Genomic DNA, 25109 nt, shown 5'->3' on the forward strand with positions numbered 1-25109 from the left:
ACAGATTCAAAATCATGTTGATGGTACAGTGTCTTGTAATAGGGTGAATGGTGTCTCTGTCACTTGTTTCTGCACCATGTAACTTTATTGAGAGGGCAGGATCACAGCGTTACATGCATGTTTACTTCAACATACAAGTTGTCAACATATAACATTGTAATGATGTAATGAGTTTTGTTTGTAGGTAGCACCTACATTATGTCTGACAAATTGTTACAGGCCTGGGATTTGTACTTACTACGCTGTAGTAACTGTGGGGGGTGCCACATCGCAAAAAAAATGCCAATTTCTACATAATGTTGCTTTAATTTTAGCTCCACCTTAAACAACTAAAAAAATAAAATGGTGACACATTTATGCAACTTGCACAAATTCCACAATATAATTTCTAATAGTATTTATACTTATGATGACCACACTTTTACTTGTGATACTTTAATATGAGTACATTTTACTCATGATACTTATTTACATTTAGCTAATACTTTTCATTCTGGACGTTTACTTATAGGAGTATTTTACTGTGTGGTATTGTTTCTTTCTTAGGGATCTTAATACATCCCTCACCAACAATTATTGGTTAATTAATGAAATAAATTATAATAAAGTATTGACATCCATTGTTGATGTTGCTGCCAGTAACTTGCTTATAATGTGTGTTCATTATACAAATAACAACATTAAATGTTATATGTTGCAAATAAAGTTATCTTTAAGTGCAATCGATAAAATTAAGAAAAATCATTAAATATACCAAGCTGGGAGATTTTAATTCCATAATTTGATCATGTGAGACCTGTGTTATACTATTTCTATGCAAATTCAATTTCTTTCTGAGGATCAAGTTTAGGATCAAACGTGTGTTGTGTCTTGGGTGGTCCAAGACTTCCTGCACATGTACGATGAAAAGTGGGAAGCAATCAGCCCGTATTTCCTGCCTCTCAATCACTGCCCTCTGGAAATACTCTGTTTGTCTTCATGCCAAGCAGCACAGCTGAATGAACAGCATGAGTACATGTGCAGCACTGGCACAAAAGTGTGGCTTCAGTTATACAACACGCTGTTTGTTATGACAAATAAGTTTCAACTCGGGATTCACAACCTCATTATATTTTGTTTTGAATTTGAATGCAGATTGGATGTGTGTCGTACAGCTTTTTGAGAAAATGTTCTGTGTTCATGCCAGTCCAGGGGAATGTTATTTTTGGTGTTGAGCTGGTCGAGACCAGAGATTTGAGGGGGAGGGCAGGGAAAGTCTTGAGGAAATGGGTGTTGAGAACTCCTCCTATATCTAACTCCACATTCCTCTTTTGTAGACTTCTCCCCAAGATTTGGAGCTAAAACGTCTGTGAGGACAGAAAGAGCACAGAGGGGGGACAGCAGCAACAGGGGGGGAAAAAATCAGAGACGATCACTGAAGGGTGCAGACTGAAGCTGAAGGGTAAGAACTTCATCCAAACATAAACAGAAATGACATGCCTGGATTTTCTACTACTTTCTGACACATACAGTTCAGTATGGTGTATGCCGGTCACACCCAAATGTGGCCAAATGCTAACAAAATGATGATATTGCTTTTTTAACATTTTTGAAGACACAACTTTGCTCCTCCACCGTGACGTTCTTGCTGTTTCTGTCACTATTACTTCCCCTCTGTCTGTGCCAAGTGCCTCACACTGTCCTGTTAACCAGATGTAGCAGTATGTAATCAAACACATGCCTCTCTGAATTGTCCACAATCTAATGGCAACAGATTTCCCTCTATGGGCAGAGCTGGTGGGAAAGACAAACATGTGCAAGGCGTAGAAGTTCTGAGTGGACTGTACAGTCGAGGGTTGGTAATTTGACGGGACAGGTAGGTGTAAAAACTATTCCCCAGTCTGAAATATGGGGAATATTTTATCTTTTTCTCCATAGCTACTGAGGGGTAGTCAAATTATCTTGCGACATCCTTGAGGGTCTATGAACTATGTATTCCTCTGACACCTAAGGTATCTAAAGGTCTGCATCTCCTCTGATGTTAAAGGGGCGCTGTGTTACTTCTGTGTTGTGCTGGAAGCCAGTCCTCAAATCATGTTAGCGGACTCCATTTCTAAACTAACATTTAAGTCCAGTTCACGTCTTTGTTAAAGAAATCCACAGTCCAACAGCATTAAACAAATTAAACAAACCGTCCATAGGCTTGTATAGGCAACCGAGAGAGAGACAGGGAAGGTCTCATTTTTCACGTCACGCTACAATCTGCCCACATATGGCCAATAAAAAAGTGATTAATACATGTAAATTGCAATAAATTGTTACAAAGAGCCCCTTTAAGTCTAGCTACTATTTAAGTGTGTATTATTCATTACTACACTCCTCTCCACTGTTTTTTATATATTACCATGGCAACGCCCTGCCCAGAGCCTGCTGGTTCTGCTTTTTTCTTTTTTTTTTTACATTGTTACATTGTCAGCAGGGCACCAAGTTGGGTAAAACACAGGATGTTGCTGGGGATTGTAGAGCAGCTTATTGTGGACAACATACCATAGATACCAGCCAGTCGTCTACGTATGGGCTATTAATAGAAAATATTTATATATTGTTATTTATATATTTTTTTTTAAATTGAGAACACAACTTTTAGATTTAAAAGCATGAAATGCATTTAATTTGTGCATTACACTCTTAGCTTCATATAATGTAGTAGAAAAATGGCAGACAACAATACATTCGTGTTTAAGGAGAAGTTATATCTTTTATTATTATTATTTTTATTTCTTATTTTATTATAACTGTTTTTTCTTGTTTTAACAGCTGTATCTAGGGGAACTGAAAATATCAAAAAGAACGATTCTTCCCATTTCTGCTTGTGTCCTCACAAATGTTTTGATGGAAATAGTCACTGATTGAAATAAAATCTGAGTCATTCATCACTTTTTGCCATTTGACTTAAACGCTGTTTCACAATAACTTCATAGGGTGTGGATCATTGAGGGGAAGTATTTGAAAAGGGAATAAGACTTTTAGGTCTTTTAATTGTACCTCAAATATACGACAGACTGTATAAAGTTTATACCCAGAGTCAGATTTAGTATGTCAGACTGTTAGATAGGTTTTCAGACTACAAGTTTGTTTACAGCAGTTACAGGGAGCTGATGTTCTGTTGTATTCCTCAGAGACAGGACAGGCTCTGAAGACAGAGAGAGATCCCTCTGTCTGTTTGTGGCTTGATAAATGGGCAGAGATTGCCGGTACAGATGTTGAGAAGCATGATGAAAGTGCTTAAAGTGTCCTCGAGAGGCAGACCAAGAGTGCAGTGTTTCGGGCCATCATAATAACTACACTGGGTTGTTTGTACACAGGATACAAGACTCTTCCCTCATCTCCAAGCAGCCATGGTCTTCCTGCTCGTAACGATCATTGTGCTGCATCTGACCACCTTGGCCATGCTCCTCATCGCCACCCTGGAGAAGGTGAGACACACAGCAGATGTCACTGTTCAGCCCTGTATGATGTGAACCAAAGCACACTCAAAAATGCTGCACAACAACATACTGACTGTGGTTTTGTGTTTTTTCTTTCTTTCTTTCTTTCTTTCTTTCTTTCTTTCTTTCTTTCTTTCTTTCTGGCTTTCAGTCCTGGTGGGTATGGACTGATTCAGAAATCAGAGACCTCTGGTACAACTGCTTCCATGATAATGAAACAAAGACCTGGCTGTGTGCTACTACCAATGAAAGCGGTAAAGTATTTATCCACATGCTTTCTTGAAAACATGAGCATCCTGGTTTGTTGATTAACTGGTCTTGTTGCTGCATGATTGGATATTTCATTACTGCCTGAAGCTTTTAGCTTGTGAGTCAATGTCAATACCTCATTCTCCGACCTGCTCTTTCAGACTGGCTCCAGTCCGTCCAGGCCCTAATGGTCCTCTCTGTGGTCTTCTCCTCCATCTCCTTCCTGGTTTTTCTGGGTCAGCTGCTCACCATGTCCAAAGGAGGGCTCTTCTACTTCACAGGCCTCTGTCAGGCCTTTGCAGGTGTCTGAAGCCACATAACATGCATTTTATTATTTCATAAATATATCATAAAACATATAGATTTTTTTTATGACAGTATCAACTTAACTACACTTTTTCTAGATTTTAAGAGACAGCTTAGTTTATTTTTGCTATTTTATACTTTTTGTGAATGGTGTCCAATTATTGTACTTATAATTTAGCAAAGTAATCCACATTTGGGGTTCTATATTTTTCTTACTGTCAACAAATCTCGTAAAATAATCAAAACCAATAATAAACCTATCTAAAGCCCATTAGAAACACACTGATAAACCACAATGCTGCACTGGATGACACGTTCAGCCATTACGATGGATATGGACACTGTTGTTGTTTAATTTCAGTCAATCCCCTGCTTCTGTAAATACTCAAAAGAGCACCAAATGTGTATTAGTCCGCAGCAAAAAAAATAGTCCCCAACAAATGCACTATTTACTCCTGCTTAAGAAACATTTACTAAAACTGAAAGTGCTCAATATTCCACAGCACAGGCCCCTTGTCCTGCATGTTTTAGACGTTTCACTGTCCCAACACACCTGATTCAAATTAATTGGTCATTACTGGGCTAATGCAGTTCGACAACGAGCTGATCATTTGAAAAAGGTGTGTTTGACATTTTTCTGGCCCTCTTTTTAAAATCAAATCTTTGATAAGACTCACTTACCAAGACTCACTGGGATTGAGGCTGGGTGCCACAGACAGCTTAGGGAAGTTGGAGACTTGTGAGACGGACTGACGCATTGTTGGTTGCTTTTTGTAGCATTTGCTGACAATAACAAAAATATTAGAGCAATGCCATTTTTATCCCTTCAGAATAGATTTAACCTTTAAGGTTCCATATTGTAGAAAGTAAGATTTCAATGTCGTTTTTAATTATAAAGCAGATCTGTGTGCTGCATGAATGTAAAATGCAAAACAGGATCCTCCCATTTAGTGGAACAGTCAAAGCTACCAGTTTCAGTGCTCATGGTGATGGTTTATACTACAAAGCATGCCAAGCAAAGAAAAATGCTTGAAGAAAAGAAAAAAGGCAAAGATAGCTTCCTCAGGAAAAGAAAAGGAGACATGTAAGTGTGGTGACGTAGAGAGGAGGGAGGAGATTGCTGACTGCAAAACAGACTGAAAGTTAGCTTAAACAATGAAAAAGCTTACAGCAGCTTTAAAGCATGTAAACATTTACCAGTAGACACCAAAAATAAAAGTATGAACCTGAGAATGAGCACAATATGGGACCTTTTATGTTTCATCAAGAAAGTCTCATTCATCCCTTAAGTGTCATTAAAAATTTACCTTAGCATGAAAATGTCTTACTGTAATGACATGAGAGAATCTGAACAACAACTTTGTCATGTGTTTCTCTCGCAGGTTTCACATCCTTTGCAGCGTGCCTCATCTTCACCTTCCACAGAAAGGAGATCTTGAACGACTCAAGAGATCTGAGCAGAGGGCGCTTCGGCTACTGTTTCATCCTGGCATGGCTGTGTATCCCTCTCCTCCTGATCAGCGCGTTACTGTATGTCCACCTGCGCAAGAAGCAGTGAGAGAAGAAACAGGGAGGATGAAAAAACCTCCTCACTCCCTTGGCTTTCTGGTCTTCGGGTGGTACATGTCTGTTTTCTTTGTGACTCAAGATCCACCCGACAGTGCTGCATTGTGCGCAGAATGTTGTGTCATCGTGGTGGCATCTCTTTACTGATGTCACTCAAGACCAGACTTAGAAAGATAAAAGTCATTGACACTCAGTCATGCTGTAAGATACAAGACTCATATGAAAGGATTCTGACATAGAAATATTAGGCGATGCTTAACTACTTCTGCTTAGTGTATGATTGTGATTAGGGCAATATGGTGCTCAAATGCACAAATGTTTTGTATTGCTTGTGTATATTTGTGTTTGCCTATTAAAACATTCATGTATTTAAAGTCTAAATCTGCGTAAGGCCTGTTCTGCTTGTTTTTAGTGCTTCATGTGTGTCACAATGCAGGTGCAATCATCCAACACAAAACTGCGACTGCAAAAGGGTGTGCCATCTTTGTCATTTAATCGCTCATTGTGGTTTGTGTCATTCCTTAAATGCTCATGCTATTTTCTCCAGAAAAGTAGCCTAGAGGAACACGATAAACCATTGTTAAAAACTGGCTAGTGACACTAGTATATTTTCCAACGTTTCTAAAGATATGTAAAAGAAGCCGCTTTAGTTACACCTGACGCCTTCAGTTAGGAAGTCAGACACAGTATAACGTGATACAAAGCCACTTGTCAAGCTGGACCAGTCCATTAAGACATGTGAGATCAGTGACAGCCTCTTGAAGTAAACATGGCAGTTTTATTCACCACAAGACTCACACACATTCAGGAAGCGTGTAAACTGAAACCAGAATATTTAAGAGTTTGATTTAATTATCAGCTTAATAAGGTAAGAGACAATAACAATAGCATCGTGCCGGTGTGTCTGAGCAGTGTACCCGTCTGTCAGCAGCAGAATGTTTGGAATCTAACAAGGAGTGGAAGGGTTAAGAGGAGTGAGATGGCATGCAGGGGAGGTGACACATGTAGCACAGAGCCACAGCTCAAGAAACTTTATCAGTAATACCGGAGCCGGAGAGATGAGACATGCTGTCCAGGAGGTGAGTTTCACAATTCGTAGATTTGTGTGTCTTCAAACTGATTTTTTATGTTACTTATCTTAATATTCTGCTTTCTCTCTTGTGTCAACACGAGCTAGGAGACAAGGCTGCTGCAGAGGGATTGAACTTGTGAAGCCTGAACACGTTTTGAGTCAAACTCATCATCAAGACTGCATATGTGTTCTGGCACTTCTCACCAACATGGAAATATCGTGACTTTTTGCCAGAAGGATGAGTGAAATGACATTAATGAGATTAAAGGGTGACATGAGCTGACCCAGGATAGCCTTGTAGTCACTTTGATACAGTAGGTAGGTAGCACTTATTCCCAGAGACACACCAGGCTAGTGTCGACTGACAGTCATGTCGAACTACCAAGAGCAGAGCCTGGATGAAAATGCAGTGGTCCGCCCACTGAGTGAGTCCTCCCCAGGGTTCCTCCACTGTGAGAAGGAGCGTCAAGCAGTGGAGAGACTCATCATTGAAGGGCCAGAGGCCTTTTACAACTTCATTGACGTCAAAGAGAGCTCCGGCTGCTTCCTCTCTCCTGCAGAGGTCAGCCAAATAAACAGCTGGGCCGAGGACTATCGCTTCTCCCAACTTGAGGTGCAAAGACAGGAGAATGGTGGGATTGGCAGCTCAGAGACGGAGGACTTCTGCTCCACGTACTTCCCTTCCTGCTCAGACACACCAGCCCCGGCGCTGGAGCTGGGCTGGCCTGAAAAAAGCTTCTGGATGCCGAATGGGAGCATCACAGTCCACACCAGTCCTCCTGCTGAGAACAGGCCTCCTGTCAGAGAGATCATCAGGTGGCACCTGCAAAAGGCCACAAAAGTATGTAAATGTAATGTGGATCACATCTGTATGAATGGGTTAAAAAAACAAAAAATACACCACTACATTTCAGAGAGAATGGTTGCACTTTTGCTCCACTATATTTATTTTATGGCTTGAGCTGATTGCTTCTTTTTAAATTAAAGGTAGGTTAGGTGATTCTGGGGAAAGATAGCTGACTGTTTAGCTTCCAAAGATGTAAAATACAGACGCTTTGGGTCAAAATTCGGCCTGAATTCTGACCTTAAGTGGAGTTGCCCTCCCTACCTTTAAGAATTTGATTTAAATTTTACAATAAACTCAAAAATAAAATGGACTTATTCAGTTTAAAGGTGCTATTTGTAAAAAAAACTAAAAGAGTTTATTTTTTAAAAAGTTATTCCCAACTTGTCGATAACTGACGCTTTGGGATGGCCTCATCACCTTACCTCAAGGTGAACGATGGGATAATTTCCTTTGTATCAGCAAAGAAAAATAAGAAGCAAAAGAAGGGTTTCGTTTTGTGACAGCTTTCACTCTCTGAGTAATTCCCTCAATTATAGGCTAACAGACATTTTGTGTGCTATGCAGGTAATTGCCATTGTGACAGACAAACTGACAGACAGTGCAATAATCAGCGATTTACACAGTGCTGCCTCCAGGGGCGTCGCTGTTTACATCATCCTGAACCAAAGGTCCGTTCAGGAGAATTTCACGCTCAGCAGGCTCAGGCATCCGGTGAGTCACCTCCTAAATCAGCACACACCCATAAGCCATCCTATTGTTCATATTTGACATATCAGTGATTACACCAGAGATTTTATGTGGGCAAAAATCAAGCAGCAGCAGTCCATCATGTCAAAACATTATGCAACAATCACATATGAAAGTAAGTGTACATCCTAGCTATTAAAAGCTTGACAGACTGCATATCTACTCTAGAGAGGTATCTCATAAACTGCAAGTGTTTCTTTTGGCTTTGGTATGCTTATGTTAGGAATGCAAAGCATATCTGTAGCAACACATAGCTGAACTGGTTGCACAGCATTCAGTGTTGTCTGTGTTATCTTTGAAGTGGTCGAAAACCTGCCATGAACGCAAAAGACGAAACTGATTAACATTTATGCATGACTGAATTACTTTCCAGCATGATCAGAAGATATAAAATATTGTCTTAAATATATGTCTATGCCAAGCTTTAACAATCTGATGCACAATTTTTAGCCATGCTCGTAGTTATGGCAAGGTCTGTCCTGCTGCCCAGAGGATGCCCTCATGATTTTGCTCTTCAGACTTTTTTATTTAGCGTCAGCAGCAGGCCAGCAGGTTCTCACTTATCCAGTGAAATATGTCAACTATAACTACATGGTGGATTGACAGAAGATTTTGCGATCCACCATCTGATTGATATTTTTGTTTTCTAATGAAAATGCTATTTGATTGATTGCCAGTAGCTTTGTAAATACATTCATGTTCCCCTGAGGATGAATCATAGTTTGGTGATCCCATAACTTTGTATTGGCGTCGTCATCAGGTAAAATTTTTAATCAAAAAACTACTGAAATGACATTATCATATTCAGCTGTACACTAAGATGGTTAACACGGTAAACATTATACCTGCTGTTCATCAGCCCGTTAGCATTGTCATTTTGAGCATGTTCAAATACACACATTAGCGTTAGCTCAAAGCACCAATGAGTCACAAACCTAAACCTATGCACAATATGGATATCGATATTTTTTTCAGCCTACCAATAACCAAAAGGATGGCTCGGATGAAATGAGTAATAATGGGTGATTTAATATTATTTGGTTCTCTACAAGGCGTTGCTCTACCCAGATGCAGCAGTTTGACGTCATGATCTCTGTGAGGAGCATGTTGCGACCAATCTGGCTTCATATTTTCAAGTCCATTTATCAGCTATAGTTTTTACCAATACCGATATACAACGCATGATATCAATTTCCCAACATTGGGCCGATAATTTCGTGTGGATTACCAACATAGAATTCATGAAGTTGCCACAAAATATAAACTATATGATTCATGTGCATTTTAAATTGGTTTTGTGGCTCTCAGCAGGACTATTTTTTTGTGCCCACACCGCGTTTCATTGACTAAACAAAACACTACATATATGAAACATGCTGGAGGCGTATGGAGGTGGTTAGGGCGGATGGCTGGCATACCAAGTGCAGGACTGTCATACCAGAGTCATCCAGTCCAATTAGGTTTAGTTAACAACAGCACTTTTCGTCAGGGAAAAGATATTTTCAGTTCATGAAACAGTCACAAAATGTAATCAAGAGGATTCACTTTGGTTGAGGTTAGAGACACATTTATTTATTTATTTATTTATTGGTTTATTTGACAGGGACAGTGCAACACTGATCAACAGAAAAAAAAACTGCAAGTGAGCCAGAGTTAGCCATTGCCCTGTTATTGTTTGATCTCTGGGTTATGAATGTTTGAAGAGGAGGAGGGGCAGTATTGTGCAGTATTTTAAAGACCAGGCAGAGATTTGCATACTTAATTAAATTATCCCAACTCAGAAGATTATGCTTTTTTAAAATAAGGCAGTGATGATAGGTGTTGGGTTTTCGATCCAGGACCTTAAGGCTTTGTTTATATAATGTTTTAAGTGGTTTAAGAGTGGTCTTGTTTGCTTGTGCAACACTCGTCAAACAGTATGTTAAACGTGAAACAATCATTGCATTTATGTAAAGCTTTGCTGCATCCATGCTCATGGAGTTTCTAATAAATCTGAAGTTGGATAAACTAAATTTAATCTTATGACAAACTGTCTTCACGTGAGATTTAAAGGACAGCTGTTGGTCAATCAGTATGCCAAGATATTTGTGCTTATTTACAATTTGAAGTTTTTCACCCAACAAAGTTATGTCTGGATCTGGGCTTGTGGTTGACTTTTTAGAAAAGTACAGTCCAACTGTTTTACTCGTATTTAATTTGAGACAGGACTTATTTAGCCATGCTGTGACACCATTCAGTGCCTTAGTGAGCTTTTCTGCAGCCTGTTGTTTTGAGCTGCCATGAGCATATATCACTGTGTCGTCAGCATAAAGCTGGATCTCAACTTCAGGGCATACAGAGGGCAAATCATTGATATATAGACTGAACAAGAGTGGTCCTAAGATGGATCCTTGCGGAACACCAGTAGGGCAATGTAGATCGTCAGATCACATCATTGTTGATTTCAATAAAAAACGCTTTCTGGACGAAAATGCAGTGTTCCTCCTGCTGATGAAATGTGAGATTTAGGATTTGTGTACATGGAGAAAGATTTTCCGTTCAACATGTGCAGCACATTCTGTCACAGATAAACACCAAGTTTCGGTGTAATTCAATCTTAAATTTAATCTTATGATCCGGCAGCTCATACGGGTCCGTGTTCTCGGAGGGAAAACCTTCTGTTCGAGGACGGGAAGAATGGTGGTCGGGGAAATGAAAGACAAGTTCCTTCTGGTGGATTCAGAGACTGTGATTCATGGCAGCTACAGGTGAGTCGTAAGGTCAACTCTTTCCTTTTAAATGTATCCACACACTTGAGAGTGATGTAACGAACTGTCTTTGTACTCTGCAGCCTCTCATGGTCGGACGCCCACCTGCACCGGCAGCTCATCACCGTTCTGACCGGCCTGGTTGTTGAATCATTTGACACGGAGTTCAGGATCCTTTACGCTGCTTCGCTCCCCGTCCCTGCCACATGTACGGTTGCCAGGTCTCCTGTGGCTGTGACCCATCAGCTGAAAGAACGACCAAATCTCAGGATTCCAAATCAAAAACTCCCTTTGCAGCCTGAGAAGATTAGCAGCCCTCCTCCCCCACCTGCTGATATCGTCCTGGACTGGGAGGCCATGGGGGTTTTCCAGAGTAACCAGTACGTCCCTGACAGTTCTCCTGACCAACAGGAGGACATTGTGGCCGAGGAAACGCAGCCGCAGAGCAACATGCAGTTTGATAAAAACACGCCCATTATGGATGGGTTAACTGACAATGGAAACCAATATGTGGATAAGAAAAGGTACATGGATCATCTTGACTTAACCAAGCTTAGACACCATTAGTGAGTCTGCGAAGTTGTTTTTGGACCAAGCAAACAGTATACAGATTTAAAATCCACTTTTCCATTCAAACAAATGTGTGCTTGTGTTAATGCTGCTACAGCATCAGTTATTAGAACTGGTTAGTATGTTTCATTGAAAGAAGAGCAAGTAACGGCATTGAAGGCTTTTCTCGATGGGAAACATGTTGGCGCTCTTCTCTTGACTGGCTTCAGCAAGAAGTTTGATCAACCAACAGGCTCCTCCGTTAGCACTTTGCGACATCGTCTAATGTTTTTTTTTTATCTGATTGGCTGAAGTTAGCCCATGATAAACAGATGGTTCGTCCAAACACCTGTACACAAGTATTTTTTGAAAGCACCTCCCCTTTTCCAAACAGTTCCTAAGGCCGACTTCCCAGATGGTTCTGTCTAACAAACTATCTGGCACATCAGGTTAGATTTCAAAATCAGATTAGAAAACATAACTATGACCAGCCCCCGATTAGATTGTAGTTACATTATCAAGAATTCCTTGAGTACATTTTTACCTCCCCAATGGAGGTTATGTTTTCACATGTGTGCATTTGTCAGCAGCGATTACACAAAAACTACAGAGAGGATTTCCACAAAACTTGGATGGAGGATGGGTCTCGGCCAAGAGTAGACCCTGTTAACTTTTGCCGCGGAATCTTGATAAAAGGGCGGATCACAGAAACTTTTCTCACTTTCTTCAACAATGAGAGATAGGGCGAGTTTCCACATTTTTGTTTTTCATTTCTCAGTGAAGGAGGTCTAAAGGGAACTGTTGGGCGTTGGTGGAGGTATGCACACTCCACAGGTCCGTTCCAGTTTACACTGAAAATGAAAATGAAAGATGAACATTTAATGTAAGTGCTCCTCTTTGATTACAAAAGCAAAGACCTTCATGTGAGCTCCCATTTACATTACATTTCAAAGTAATCTGACTGGCTGTACAGGATGTTTTTGTTATTTTTGTACAATGATTTAGCTTTAATTGACACTGACACCAAAATGTTCCTTATGATTCATCCTTATGGAAATCATTCCTAGGGATCTTCATTATTACGTTTTTAGCAACGCGTGGCTCTTGCCAACAGACACAACAACTCCAGAAAGTATGACAAGGCAACATCCAAAAGATAAAGGAAGCACATTAAATAAACTAGAATGCAACTCTGCATACCTTTGCCAAGGCCTCTGGAGTCATCGGACTGTATCCAGGTCCGCACCAAAGTTAATGGGGTCTATTCTGAGTGGAGACCCATCCTCTATCCACGTTTTTTAGAAATTCATTCATCTTGGTGTAATCCTGCTGACAACCAACCGACAGAAAAACAAACAAATGGACACGGATGAAACTATAACCTCCTTGCTGGAGGTAATTATTATTAAAATGTCTTGTACAAAAGAAAATGTTTCTTTTTTCCTGCAGGGTGGAAGACATAATACAGAAAATCATCTCCAGACAACACTCCAAAGAGGAGAACACCAAGTTAAATGACAAAACAACAACAGCACTTGGGGATAAAGCACCAGAGCAAACGGATAAAGAGCTCAAAGTTGCCCCTACGCAGAGACAAGAGCATTCGAACAGGGAGCCCATTGTAGAAGAGGAGTACACAAATGAAACCAGCTCCAAAGTGGAGAACAAACCTACTTCGAGAGTAAGTAACCAGCGTTTGCTGTCAGAAAACTTGAGCTATAACCTTGATACAGAAGCTAAGATGCATTTCTCTCCTCACAGAAACCTTTAATACTGAGGGTGCCACAGTCTGAGAGCTTCAGCTCTCTGAATGACATTATGAGGAGGCTGAAGTCGAGGCAGAACCCTTCTGGGCAGCTCAACAGTGAATCAAAGGCCACTGCATCAGAGCTGAGTCGGTCTATGACGGACCTGAGCGTAGACACCACAGATAGAAATGATGTCCCGCCGCCAAGGTTTAAGGCCGGTGTAAGTGTGTGATTCATCATATTTCTGTATGCTTGTGAAAAAGGAGCGATGGAGGAAGAGATACTTCTTACAGAAAGGAGTTGACTTTTTAAAAAAACTTTATTCTTAGGTAAACATTGTCCTACAGACAGACATTAACATGAATTATTGATATACTAACCCATGAGGAGTGATGGTAATAAGCAGCCGGTGTTATAAAATTTAATTTAACCACAATGATTTTAATGTTCTTTGTTTCTATCGCTGTCTGTTTCCTTGGCAGGGCTATGACCCAGATGATATGACAGCTGGTTTAGCCCTGATGAAGAGGAGGAACGATGTATTCAAACCTCTATTGTACAGAACTCCAAAAAACGTCTTGCCCAGAGAGAGGCCTCGCAGCTCCAGTTACGCCCTCGGTATAGACTGGAGGAAGTCACTGGTAGACATGGAGGAAGAAAAAGAAACAGGAGCGTGGAAATAAAAAAAAAATGCATGAGCATTATGTTCTCTCATAACATCTTGGTGACAGATATGACCTCTGCAGTGTTGATTACCCAAACTAAGCTCCAAACAGACTGTGACTCTGAGAATAAAACCATTGATATGATGAATGTATATACAGTAACAGTTCTGTCTGTTGATTTGATATTAGAGTTAGATGATAAGATGTCTCACTGTTTGTTATATACAGTGTGTTTGATGCACTGCTTTACTCCAGAATGTAAATAGTTATAGTTATTCTGTTAACACTTTGTCAATAGATGTTCATTTTTCTTTGATACTGGCTGAGGAGAGAGAAAAAGGAAATGGTGCCAATAAACTTGCCAGCCAGGATGTTATGTCCTCAGAATGTTTTTTTTTTTCTTTCCAGGATTTTGGGGACATCTAGTGGCAAGCAATATTTTCAGACACATATATCAATACTTTTGAAGATTCACAGCATTTAAAGGCATACTTTGTGGGCCAAGAAAAATACATGGATACACATAAATCAATAAATACAACTGCAGAAATTTAATTCCTGGTATAGTTGAGAACTTTTTTAAAGATGCAAGAATTTTTTTAATCTATCTTAGTTTAACAATTTAATTTAAAATTAACTAAAATGATCACCGGCGTGTGAAGAAATAACAGTTTTGACATTGTGGTCAAGACATGTATTGTGTTGCAGAGGTACATATCCACTAAAGTTTGAATGTTTACCAGCTAGGCCTGCTAATACCAATTTGTACCTCAATTTCAACTTTAAACCATAATTTAGATAATATTTAAGAAAGACAGCCCTCTTTAACAGAGCTTTTAAAGCCTATTTAAAATTATCTGCAGGGTTTGAACGACCAATTAAAGAATTAATCAGGCTTGGAAACAAACAATGGGAGTGAGGTAGATTATGAAAGATCTCCATCTTCTCAAACAAGGTCAATTTTCAGTTAGATACAAGAATATCTTTTTTTCCCCCTATTTGGTTAAAATCATCATCGTTGTTTAAAGAAAATACATTTTGTACATTTATACATACTTTTTTTTTTTGCCAAGGTCATCAATAAAGCTAAATCATTTTTACCCTCTATGTGCATTAGTATTTTTTGTTTCTTTTATTTTAACATACAAAAAATCATTTAAAACTTAAAAACACAACTAAATAAAATTATGTGATATGATCCAGTGCAGCAGGTGGCGGTATGCACCGTTCACGGTGCTCTGTACCGCCGTCAAAAGTAGAGAAGAAGAAGAAATCCCGGAAGCACATGGAGACCAGTGTGGGAATGTGTACAACTCAACTGGCTCTTCACAGTTTTCTTTTCTTTTAATTTCCATATATAACCAGTGGCGTTCAAGCGTGTTTTTTGGTTGTCATTGTAAAGTCTCGCTTTGTTTGTTTACGTGTAACAAACAAGTATAACTCGTTTCCATCATGGTTCGAGCAAAAAGGTGAGTTTGGCTAAAGTTAGCTAATATCTGGCTGCGCATTATCATGAGTAAATGTGACTGTTATGCTAACTCCAAACATAGCATCCCTGTGCTGCAACACTGAGGCACCTAGTGATCCTCCCGTCACTGTTTTCTCTGTTTGCTTGTGGTCATTAACAGTTAGGGCGTCGTGTTATGGTAACTTTTACCTATTTTAGCTAGACCTGACCCAGGACCCTTGAAGATCCCAGCAAGACCAAGCGTTACAAGATTGTCCAATGATATAAACATCCTGTAAATACTGCAGCTCAGACCTCTCCTCTCTTTTGCCTCTCAGGGGTAAGCCCTTACAAAGGCTAAGAAAGACAGAACAATATGATGAAGATGACCCTGAAGGCTACAAGAACATGCCTGTCCCTGATAAGGTAAGAGGGCTCAGCTAGGCTGCTGTGTTGTTGTCTGCATCAACTAGTGTGGTTTATAACACTGACTGAAAGGCCCATTACAGCCCCTGTATGCGTGTCTGTGTTGTAGATGGTTGTATTAGATAAAGGTGCTTAAATTATGTCAATCATATGTACAATGTAATCTGTTTATACGCACAAGGGGGAAACCATAGAAATCAACAAGTAATAGAGGTTCAACATACTGAGAGCAGAAGAAGAAAGTTCGTATTATACTGTATGCAGCCATGAGATACTATTTCAATCCAATTTAATATCAATTTGTTTATTATTTGCCTCAAGTGGGGAATTTGTGCCACAGCAAGCTTAAAAACATTTTTTTTTTAAACTAGAAACATACAGCTGTTGACATAAACTCATGCTCAAGGTTTGCTTACACCTATGCACAGTTAAATGTTTTCTGTCATTGTCCAGCTTTTATTGATTTTATGTTTTTAGTTGTACTGGCTGTGGTGTTTTATATTTGCATTACGTCATTTTAATTGCCTTTTAACTTATCTGCACAGCATTTTTTTTATTTGACTGTACAGGCTCTTTGTAACCTTGTTAAACGAGGTGCTATATTAAAGAAATATCATTATTATTATCATTAGTTAAAAATTGAGTCATTTGAGCTCCTCTGGAGAAGGGTTTATCCTTCCTGTGGATTTGAACCCGCGACCCTCTGGTCACAAGGTCACCTCTCCAACTGTCAAATATTTGAAAAAGATGTTTTAGAGCTACGTGATTAAAAACAAGTCCAATGTATATTGACTGCATACTGGTCTCTTATCTCTAAATTATCAAAATAATAATCAGTAGTTTGTGGAAAAGAAGGCCTAAGCAGTTAAACTTAAAGCTCACAAATAATAAGTTCAGAAATGTGTAACTTTCTTATAATAACCACAATCTGATGATATCTAGTCTCATATTGTGTTATTGATTAAACGATTTTTCTCCCAGCTATCACCACATCAACTTTGCTGTGGGATGGGGTCTTTACTTTCAAAAGTGCCGTCAGACAGATTTAAACACGTCTCCTCTCTTCCATTTTAGAAATCAGCAAGTTACACAAAGGACAAAATCGATGAGTTTCACGATGAGAAGATTGCAGTAAGTTTACCTCAGTGTTAGTGGTCTTTTGTAAGTGTATGGTGCTGTTTCATAGATATATTAAGTTTTTTTTTGGGCTGTGTTCTCTTTGCCACAGAAACTTCTCGCCAGTGGTGTTCAGATCGAGAGCGACGTGGAGGAACTGGATGATGAGGTGATGGCTTATGTGTCTTATTTTGGATCAGGGAAAGGAATGTAGTTCATGAACAAATTAAGCTCATCTAAATTTTACAGGAGGAGGTGATGGCTCTGGACGATTCTGAGTCGGAGGAGGAGGAGGAAGAAGAGGAAGATATGGAGAGTGATCTAGAGGGGAAAAACGATGAAGGTGAACATAAAATCAACAGTTTATGTTTAGCATTTGGTTTATTGTCATCTTTGCCTATTTAACTGTAAGTTTGTTGTCCTCCTCAGATCTTCCTAATGAAATGGCGTGGGGAGCCAAGAAGAAGATGTATTATGACACTGACTATGTGGCCACCAGTAAGCATCTTTTCTCTCCTGCAATAATAAATATCGAGGCAATTCATGATCGTTTTGTTGTACGTTTGATGCAACATAATAATTTTGTTATAACAGAAGGGAGGTCTCGAGAAGAGTTGGAAACTGAGGAACAAGAGGAAGAAGAAGAGGCTAAAAATATCCAAAACCGTTTAGCTGCAAATCTGAGCGAGGAGGATTATGATTTAAACCTTTTCCAGGTATTTTTATTGTAAACCTCTCATCAACACCTGCAGTTGAATCCACATGTGATGCTAAACCATGTTTTTGTTAACTTTGGTTGTTTTTATGTGGCTGTCTAATGAAGGAGTTTGCTGTGGAGGAGAAAGATGAAAACAAGACCGTTGAAAAGGAGGAGAGGATTGTGAAAGACCTGAAGCAGATGTCCCAGAAGGAGAAGATGAAACTTCTGAAGAAGGAGTCGCCAGAACTGCTTGAACTTATCCAAGACTTCAAGGCAAAGGTAAAACAACCTCAGATTTAATGAGCCAAAAGGTATTTGCTTATTTTCCACAGACAAACATGTAATTGATGTGTTACTGTATGATGTCTGCAGCTCGCTGAACTGAAGGATGAGCTGCAGCCCCTCGTACAGATGGTCAAGGACGGAAAGATCCCACCAGGAAAGGTGAGTGCATTTAGTTTCTTTTCCAGCTGTGAATTTGTCACCAGACTTTGAATTTGAAGCAGCTATAGTCTATATGTATTTATTTATATATATTTATTTATTTATTTATTTATAATAACAGTAACATAGTGTATTAAATTATGAATGTGAAAACAATGTGACTGTGAAAGAGGTCACATGTGTGATGGTCCTAAAGAGAAATATCTGAATCTGAAGCTCCATGCGACTTTACAGAGCTTTAAATTGAATTTCAGCTCCTCGTTTAGCTCTCCCCTCCACAACTTTCACTCTCACGGCTCTCATAGTTTGTTTTTGGCTGCAGCAGGCAGTTGGTTTCTGTTGAAAATATCTCTAAAAGCATACTTATGCTACCTGTTCAGCACTAAACTGCAGACAGGCAGAGTTGGAGGCCAGCTAGTGAACATAATGGGATAAGACTTTATTGATCCCTCACTGGGGAAATTCATGTGTTATAGCAGTTTACACATTGAGTCAAGGATAAGAAAATTGAAACAAGATAAAAGCAAAGGAAAGATCGGATACACAATAGAGTAATAGAAATATAATAAAATACAAATAATAATAAAGACTGTGTACACTCACTTTTCACATACAAATCTGAGGTGGACAATTTGCACAGGATAATTGCACGTGACATTGTAATACACACATAGTGTGTAGTAATATACTAAATAAAAGTATATAAGAATAAATAATAGAATGTGTAATGGAACATTTAGCAGCTTAAGAGCCGGATATTTCCCTCGTTAGTTGGTTGTTAGAGACTAAAAACAGAGAAAAAAGAGAATATTGTACCAACATTATCAGTGGGCTAATAACAACAACTAATAACAACAACTCTAAATTAATGAAGAAGTTGCTACGAAATTATTGGATGTGTAAATAAGCATCTGTTTGCTAGCAAGTCTGTCATTTTAACGTAAAAGGTGATGGATTTTCAACATTGGCTTTGCTACCCCCTGGTGACCAAATATTATTTTTGCATATTTAAGGATTTTAAAGGAGCCTTCATCTTTTTATTGTTATGAAAACAGTTCCCACAAGCTGCTAAACCTGGGGTGTACGAGCCATTGCTCTTGAAATCTATTATGAGCATTATTACTTTGTTAAAATAACTGTAATCACAACATTATATTGATCATTAAATTATTTGGGGTAATCTAATGGCTATTCTTATATTTATTAATGATCAGGGTTTTCCTCTCTCTAGCTGTAGAGTACATAAGGGAGAAACGTGGTGCTGTGTCGTAAGCTTGTGGTGTGGATGTGTGATGTCATGTACATAGAAATCAAGTATGTGAATCTGAATGACTTTCATTCGGTTTTCCAAAGGGTGCTGACTACCTCAAGACAAAACAGCAGCTTTATCTCAAGTAAGTTGTCCTTAAATTGTAATTAGATATTGCAAAAGTCCTGTCACAGTCCTCCATTGAATGACTGATGATTCTTTCCTGCTGCAGTTACTGCACAAACATTAGTTTCTACATGGTGCTTAAAGCAAAACGGATCCCAGCTCATAACCATCCTGTGATTGAAAGACTGCTCACCTACAGAAATGTAAGTCCACACTTCGACATTAACACCTGCTGCCAGTTAGACAGTGAATGTACTTTGTATGCTGTAAACCCTTTTATTTCAGACAACTTTCTGAAGTGTGCCACTGTTAATATCACTACAGTTTGACAATGGCAGCAATAACTGTAAACATTAGTTATAATCCTATGTGTTCCTGACTCTTCAATACCTGCCTGCAGCTCATCAATGAACTTGGTGCAGTAGATGCTCGACTTGCACCACAATATCGCAAGCTACTAGCTGGTGAGGAGGAAGAAAAGGCCGGCAGCAGAACAGCAGCGGGCAAGAAGACCAGAGTCTCCAGCAAGAAGGAAAAGGTGAGATTTATGTATGATTTTTTTCAGACCTGTGGGACATCCTCAGTTTGAAGCTGATGCTGATGTTTAATATGTAACTTGACTGGTAACAAGTGAACATTTGTTTGCAGGATTCTGGAGCAGCTGTGCCTGAGGTTGAGGAGGACTTGGACTCTGACCTGGATGAGGAAGCAGCTCTGCGTTTCTACAAACAGATGGAGGAGCGGTTGAAGCTGAAGAGAAAGGGCAACGACCCAGAGGCTGAAGAGTAAGAATAACTTGAGTCTTGAAATGGCAGCTGGGACATAATGGAGTGGGGCATCTGATGAATTGTCAATTTGTTGCAGGTTGGGAGAGAATGATGATGAGAATGACAATGAGGAGGAAGCGCCTGACGGTGATGCTAAGAGAGGAATCACGTACCAGGTACTGAGTTACAACCACTTACATGCTGAAATATTAGTGTTTACAGTCAGAGTTAACTGAAATGGTCCAATATTGAACAGTATGAAGATGAAAATATGCCTAGATAGACATATTGTTTTTGGGTTTAAGTGTAAGGTATACTGCAGAGTTTAATGTCAACTTTAATGCTCAAATAACAACCTGGAGTTTAGAGCTGCAATAAGTAATTGATTAGTTGTCAAATATCAAATCGCCAACTATTTTGATAATCGATTTATCAAATTGAGTTTTCTGGTTTCTTTACTCCTCTGACAGTAATCTGAATATCACTGGGTTGTGGAAAAAACAAGATGTTAGGACGTGATGATATTTTTTTCCCCCTTTAGACATTTTATAGACCAAGCAATTAATCAAGAAAATAATCAACAGTGAAAATAATTGTTTGTTGTAGCCTCACCTTATTTGATAATCTTATACTGGTTTCGATTGTATCAACAGGTTTAATTTAACATTTAGTCTTAGCATTAAGTCTTCTTTGTTTGGAGAGAAAAATATCTAAAAGGTTGAAATGTATACTTGTCTCCTTTTTATACTCTTTGAATCACAAATTGTATCCGTCTATGTAGTACAAGAATATGGACTACAGTGGAAGTTGAGTTGTTTCAAAGTGTTTGCCTCACTGTAGCTCACGTGTCTGAGTATTTATTAATCACTGTGGTCTCTAGACCCTTTGGCATTGAGACTTAAGCAAAATTTCTAGATACATCTTTAAAAGAAATGTATGTTCCCCATACATTTACATATATGGTTCCCCTCTCATTGATGTTCATTAATGTGCTCTCTCCCCATCAAATAAAAAAATAAACATGTTATTCTTTGTCACATTTGAGCACTTTTTCTAATTATGTACCTCTACTAATTCCACAGATGGCCAAGAACAAGGGGCTGACACCAAAGAGGAAGAAAATTGACCGCAATCCCAGAGTCAAGAACAAAGAGAAGTTCAGACGGGCCAAAATCCGCAGAAAGGGCCAGGTTTGTATTCCACACGCTGATGAGAATATTACAAGTATTTTTTTCTCGAGAATTGTCTGTAGGCACATCAGATGGAAATCAAGAGCTTAAGTCGACACTAAGACTGTTTTTCATATTCACCAGGTCCGTGAGGTTCGTCGGGAGGAGACGAGATACAGCGGAGAGATGTCTGGTATTCGTGCTGGTGTCAAGAAGGGCACCAAACTTAAGTAACCAGGAGAGAATCCAAAATAAGTTGCCGAGTGGGACCGTGGGATTGAAGAAACACCAATGGACTGTACTTGTTGTTTATTATGGGTGACTCTTGTAGTAAAGCACATCACTGAATAATTGAACTGTCGGTCATTGTTGTAGAAAAGACATCAAAATGTTTTTCTGTGCGAATAAACATTTTACAAACTTTCAATAACTTGTATATCGTCCCTGTACAGAGACAGCATTTAAAAGCTTAGAGGCTCATTTTTAAAGCATGCTGAAAAGACAAGGGAAGGCAAGATGTGTTTATAGCTACTTCTAATGTAATCGAACCATACAACATATACAGCAACTTGTCAGCGGAACAGGCAAGTATGAATTTAAGTCGAGCTCAGGATCTGGAAAGCACAGACACAACAACTTAGAGCTGCGTCACTGACCCAAACATGCAGTGTGGGTGATTACGGTCAACCCCCTTGTCGAGTTATGAACTTGTTGTGTGCTGATGTCAGGTTGCTCACTATCCTGTCCTCGATCTCCACCTCGTTCTTCTCATCCTCCTCTGTGAGGATCAGCTCAGCCTGAGTCTCAGGAGTCACCACCACAACGTAACCCCGTCTAGAGTCCAGCACGTTGGCCACGACCGCCTGGTGCCTGTAGGTCTCCAGAGCCCGCCGAGCCTTGTCCAGCAGGATGGTTGCATCTGTCTCTAGCTTAAAGGATATGACAAAGGCATGAGGTGCCCATTCCTTCACCAAGGGGGACAATATCTTAGGGACCATGTTCATGCTGAGCTGTAAGGGAGGGGGAAAAAAAGGTATATTTTAATTAATAACAAGTAGATCTGGGCAGCACATTTGGATTTTAGATGTTTTTATATCATGATATACAAGTGTTGTCATTTCCTGGTTTTAAAGGCTGCGTTACAATAAGGTGATCTCCTTTTCTGGCCTTACCAGACTGTTCTACTTGTTATAATAGTTGCCCTTACACACTAAGTCAATATATCCACATTACTGTTGATTATTTATCAAAAATCTCATTGTGTTAATATTTTGTAAACTCTGAACAACATTTTCAGACTATCAATATTTTGGTATTTGATCAGAAATTGCAATGAATTGCAGCATTACATCAGCATTTGTTGGAATGTTTCACTCACTTGAAGAGGTCCATTGGAAGACTGGATTTTGTGTTCAGGCATCTCAGATGCTGGGATGTAGAAATCAGACACAGCTGCAGCCAAGTAAAACATGGCCTTGGATCCTAAGCACAGAATAAAACCAAGTTATGAACAGCATCCTAAATAAGAGCCACGGCTGTAACCTGACTTGTTAAGTTATACCTATTGTGCTGAGCGCCTGTGCTGCTGCTTTGAGTAGATGAAGGTACTCTGACAGGGTGTTGAACTCAATAGGCAGAAGGAGTTTGCTTTCTTTCACTTCCTGGTATCGCTTCAGCACTTTAGCGATGTTCGGAAGCACCTGCTGGTTAACCACCACTTCAGAGTTACTGGATGCTCCATCGTCACTTCTGAACTTCAGGGCATCCAGCATGTTCATGGTGGAGAACATGCGTGTGTAGGGGTAGAGGGAGCGATGCCTGTGCAGGAAGATGACGGCGTAGCCAGACTCTATGAAATACTCTGCTGAGGAGGCTCCTCGTCTGCCGCTGCTGAAGTTGTCAAGGAATCGAACAGTGCGGGACTCGAGGGGAACTTTGGTGCCTCCTGATGTGATGAGAACCACCCTGCGACCTGCTGTAGCATGATGCATGGCAAAGGCAGCCATCTTCTCTTTCACCTCCTCAACATGGGAGGGAACAGCAAATTCTTCAGCTAACTTCCCATCAATGGAAGATATTCTAGGTTCAGCCATAGCCTGATAAAAGAGAGTGAGAGGAGAGGGGAGTCAGTGTAGCAGAATAGTGATGGACGAGGACAGAGCATCAGACCTGTGGTTAAAAAGTTTGGCCGGCCTGTTTAACCAGTTGTATAATCTCTTTTGTGGGTCTGGAGGAAGCTAACAGAAGTGACACCTGTCGATGTAATGTAATTTATTGCGTTGACTTTATGTTTTTACTGTAAAGCACTTTGTAAGTTTATTTCTAAGAGGTGCTATGTAAATAAGTAAATATAAATATAAATATATATATATATATATATATATATATATATATATAGCTATGTAGAGCTGGTTTACATTATACTGTGAGGTCTAATATTTTTTTCACCTAATTAATATTGGTGGTGATAGATGTAATATTAAAAACCAGAGCCTGATAGATACATTGGTATCAGTGTTTGTGTTGTCCAATTAGTTTTTCTGAGATTATGATGTAGTTTTAGACAATAACGTTTATTGTTAAACTTTAAAATATCCTGCCTCTGTTACAACTTTTTATCAAAAGTGTTTGATAACCACTTTTAGTGTTTTATTGCAAAATATGTGTCTTTATCAGCCAATGTATCAATATCAGATTTTTTACTTTAACAGGATCTTATTAATCCCTACAGTAATGTCATATCAATAAAATGAATTCCGGTTGTTATTGTTGTCATGTTTTAATGATTTGAAATCCTGTTGTTGATGTTGCTGATGATTTGTATAGTGATTCATTGTTGTCCTGTAATTCTCATAACTGAGACGTTGTCTCTGTCTGCTGCCCAAGGACTGCAGATCTAAATTAGCTTTCAGCTAACTCCGATGCAGCCAAGAAGCTGTGCAGTCCCTGTCAAACAAACAAATACATAAATACAGGCTACCTAAACCTAAGTAAAGTTCACAGGTGAAGCTTGACTTTCACATTTTGCCTAATAAAAGTCTGTTTGCTGCTTGACTAAAGGAATTTAATTCTCTTTAGATCATTTTGCCGAGGAGAAAATAAAGTGAACATGTGTTCAGTAATATGACAGGGCAGGAGGACAGGGCAGGTGAGTCGTCTCCTGCACTCTTTTACAAAAAAAATAAATAAATAAATAAATCACACCACGACACGTTATCTGCTATTTGACAGTAACTTACCACCGTGACAATACCATCAATTATACAAAATAAAATCTCGTTTTTATCTTAATATTAAAAGACAAAGCTGCAAAATGCCCTACTTTATATTTGGAGGTTGTTCTCAGTCCGGAGCAGCTTCACAACAACTTCTGCACTTCCTGAAAGCACTGAGCTTCACTCGTTGGTCTTTATTCAGGCACAGGGAAACCCGTCGGCGCCCCCTGTGGACGTGAGCGGTACTACACCACCATCATCTGTCAGTCGTCCCTCAGTCAGTTTCTCACTTTCATATGAGGTTTCAGGCTTTATGAACATGAGCGAGCACAGACTCCACGAGGGCAAAGGGGAAATTTGTATAAAAGGGGATCTTTGAGACTGGACTGTCCCACTGACTCAGCAAGAGTCATGACAAAAGACACTTTTATTAGTGTGCTGCTCGTAGGATCTTCTGTATTGTCTCCCCTTTTATAGTTGGAATGGC

General features: G+C 39.4%; 4 protein-coding genes across 5 annotated transcripts; 3 read left to right on the forward strand and 1 right to left on the reverse strand.

The window, feature by feature from the left end:
- Positions 1–1374: 1374 nt before the first annotated feature.
- emp3a (epithelial membrane protein 3a (MAM blood group)) lies at positions 1375–5969 on the forward strand. Of its 2 annotated transcripts, XM_073468872.1 has the most exons (5): positions 1375–1441; positions 3345–3455; positions 3619–3721; positions 3878–4018; positions 5405–5969. In XM_073468872.1, exons 2-5 carry the CDS (start codon positions 3378–3380, stop codon positions 5578–5580), a joined length of 498 nt encoding a protein of 165 aa, XP_073324973.1. In that variant the 5' UTR covers positions 1375–1441; positions 3345–3377; the 3' UTR covers positions 5581–5969. The 2 variants fall into 2 exon arrangements, with proteins under 2 accessions (XP_073324973.1, XP_073324974.1); XM_073468873.1 differs by lacking the exon at positions 1375–1441 and having other exon boundaries at positions 3258–3455.
- Positions 5970–7030: 1061 nt separating this feature from the next.
- fam83e (family with sequence similarity 83 member E) lies at positions 7031–14389 on the forward strand. The gene is made up of 8 exons (XM_073467657.1): positions 7031–7501; positions 8072–8218; positions 10877–11001; positions 11085–11525; positions 13000–13231; positions 13312–13518; positions 13781–13939; positions 14372–14389. The coding sequence occupies exons 1-8, from the start codon at positions 7031–7033 to the stop codon at positions 14387–14389; spliced, it is 1800 nt and encodes a 599-aa protein (XP_073323758.1).
- Positions 14390–15267: 878 nt separating this feature from the next.
- Positions 15268–21837, forward strand: utp3 (UTP3 small subunit processome component). Its single transcript, XM_073468630.1, has 16 exons — positions 15268–15432; positions 15749–15836; positions 16911–16967; positions 17065–17121; positions 17202–17295; positions 17382–17450; positions 17547–17668; positions 17776–17931; positions 18025–18096; positions 19450–19490; positions 19578–19674; positions 19872–20009; positions 20120–20256; positions 20336–20414; positions 21321–21428; positions 21552–21837. The coding sequence occupies exons 1-16, from the start codon at positions 15416–15418 to the stop codon at positions 21639–21641; spliced, it is 1422 nt and encodes a 473-aa protein (XP_073324731.1). The 5' UTR covers positions 15268–15415; the 3' UTR covers positions 21642–21837.
- On the reverse strand, positions 21702–24763 carry ppcs (phosphopantothenoylcysteine synthetase). The gene is made up of 4 exons (XM_073468631.1): positions 24730–24763; positions 22969–23503; positions 22786–22889; positions 21702–22417 (listed from the first exon to the last, which is right to left on the reverse strand). Exons 2-4 carry the CDS (start codon positions 23498–23500, stop codon positions 22091–22093), a joined length of 963 nt encoding a protein of 320 aa, XP_073324732.1. The 5' UTR covers positions 23501–23503; positions 24730–24763; the 3' UTR covers positions 21702–22090.
- Between the last annotated feature and the right edge of the window lie 346 nt (positions 24764–25109).

The sequence above is a fragment of the Pagrus major genome, chromosome 6 (genome assembly GCF_040436345.1).
Source record: "Pagrus major chromosome 6, Pma_NU_1.0".
NCBI lineage: Eukaryota > Metazoa > Chordata > Actinopteri > Spariformes > Sparidae > Pagrus > Pagrus major.

Excerpts from the sequence above, each read along its gene's own strand:
- emp3a (XM_073468872.1), top strand. The coding sequence starts at position 3,378 with ATGGTCTTCCTGCTCGTAACGATCATTGTGCTGCATCTGACCACCTTG. Across the intron at positions 3,722-3,877 it reads TGCTACTACCAATGAAAGCG|ACTGGCTCCAGTCCGTCCAG; the intron begins GTAAAGTATTTA and ends CTGCTCTTTCAG. Across the intron at positions 4,019-5,404 it reads CCTCTGTCAGGCCTTTGCAG|GTTTCACATCCTTTGCAGCG; the intron begins GTGTCTGAAGCC and ends TTTCTCTCGCAG.
- fam83e (XM_073467657.1), top strand. The coding sequence starts at position 7,031 with ATGTCGAACTACCAAGAGCAGAGCCTGGATGAAAATGCAGTGGTCCGC. Across the intron at positions 8,219-10,876 it reads TCAGCAGGCTCAGGCATCCG|CTCATACGGGTCCGTGTTCT; the intron begins GTGAGTCACCTC and ends ATGATCCGGCAG. Across the intron at positions 13,519-13,780 it reads CGCCAAGGTTTAAGGCCGGT|GGCTATGACCCAGATGATAT; the intron begins GTAAGTGTGTGA and ends TTTCCTTGGCAG.
- utp3 (XM_073468630.1), top strand. Across the intron at positions 17,451-17,546 it reads CACTGACTATGTGGCCACCA|AAGGGAGGTCTCGAGAAGAG; the intron begins GTAAGCATCTTT and ends TTGTTATAACAG. Across the intron at positions 20,257-20,335 it reads AACGACCCAGAGGCTGAAGA|GTTGGGAGAGAATGATGATG; the intron begins GTAAGAATAACT and ends AATTTGTTGCAG.
- ppcs (XM_073468631.1), bottom strand. The coding sequence starts at position 23,500 with ATGGCTGAACCTAGAATATCTTCCATTGATGGGAAGTTAGCTGAAGAA. Across the intron at positions 22,890-22,968 it reads ACAGGCGCTCAGCACAATAG|GATCCAAGGCCATGTTTTAC; the intron begins GTATAACTTAAC and ends TTCTGTGCTTAG. Across the intron at positions 22,418-22,785 it reads CTTCCAATGGACCTCTTCAA|CTCAGCATGAACATGGTCCC; the intron begins GTGAGTGAAACA and ends CCTCCCTTACAG.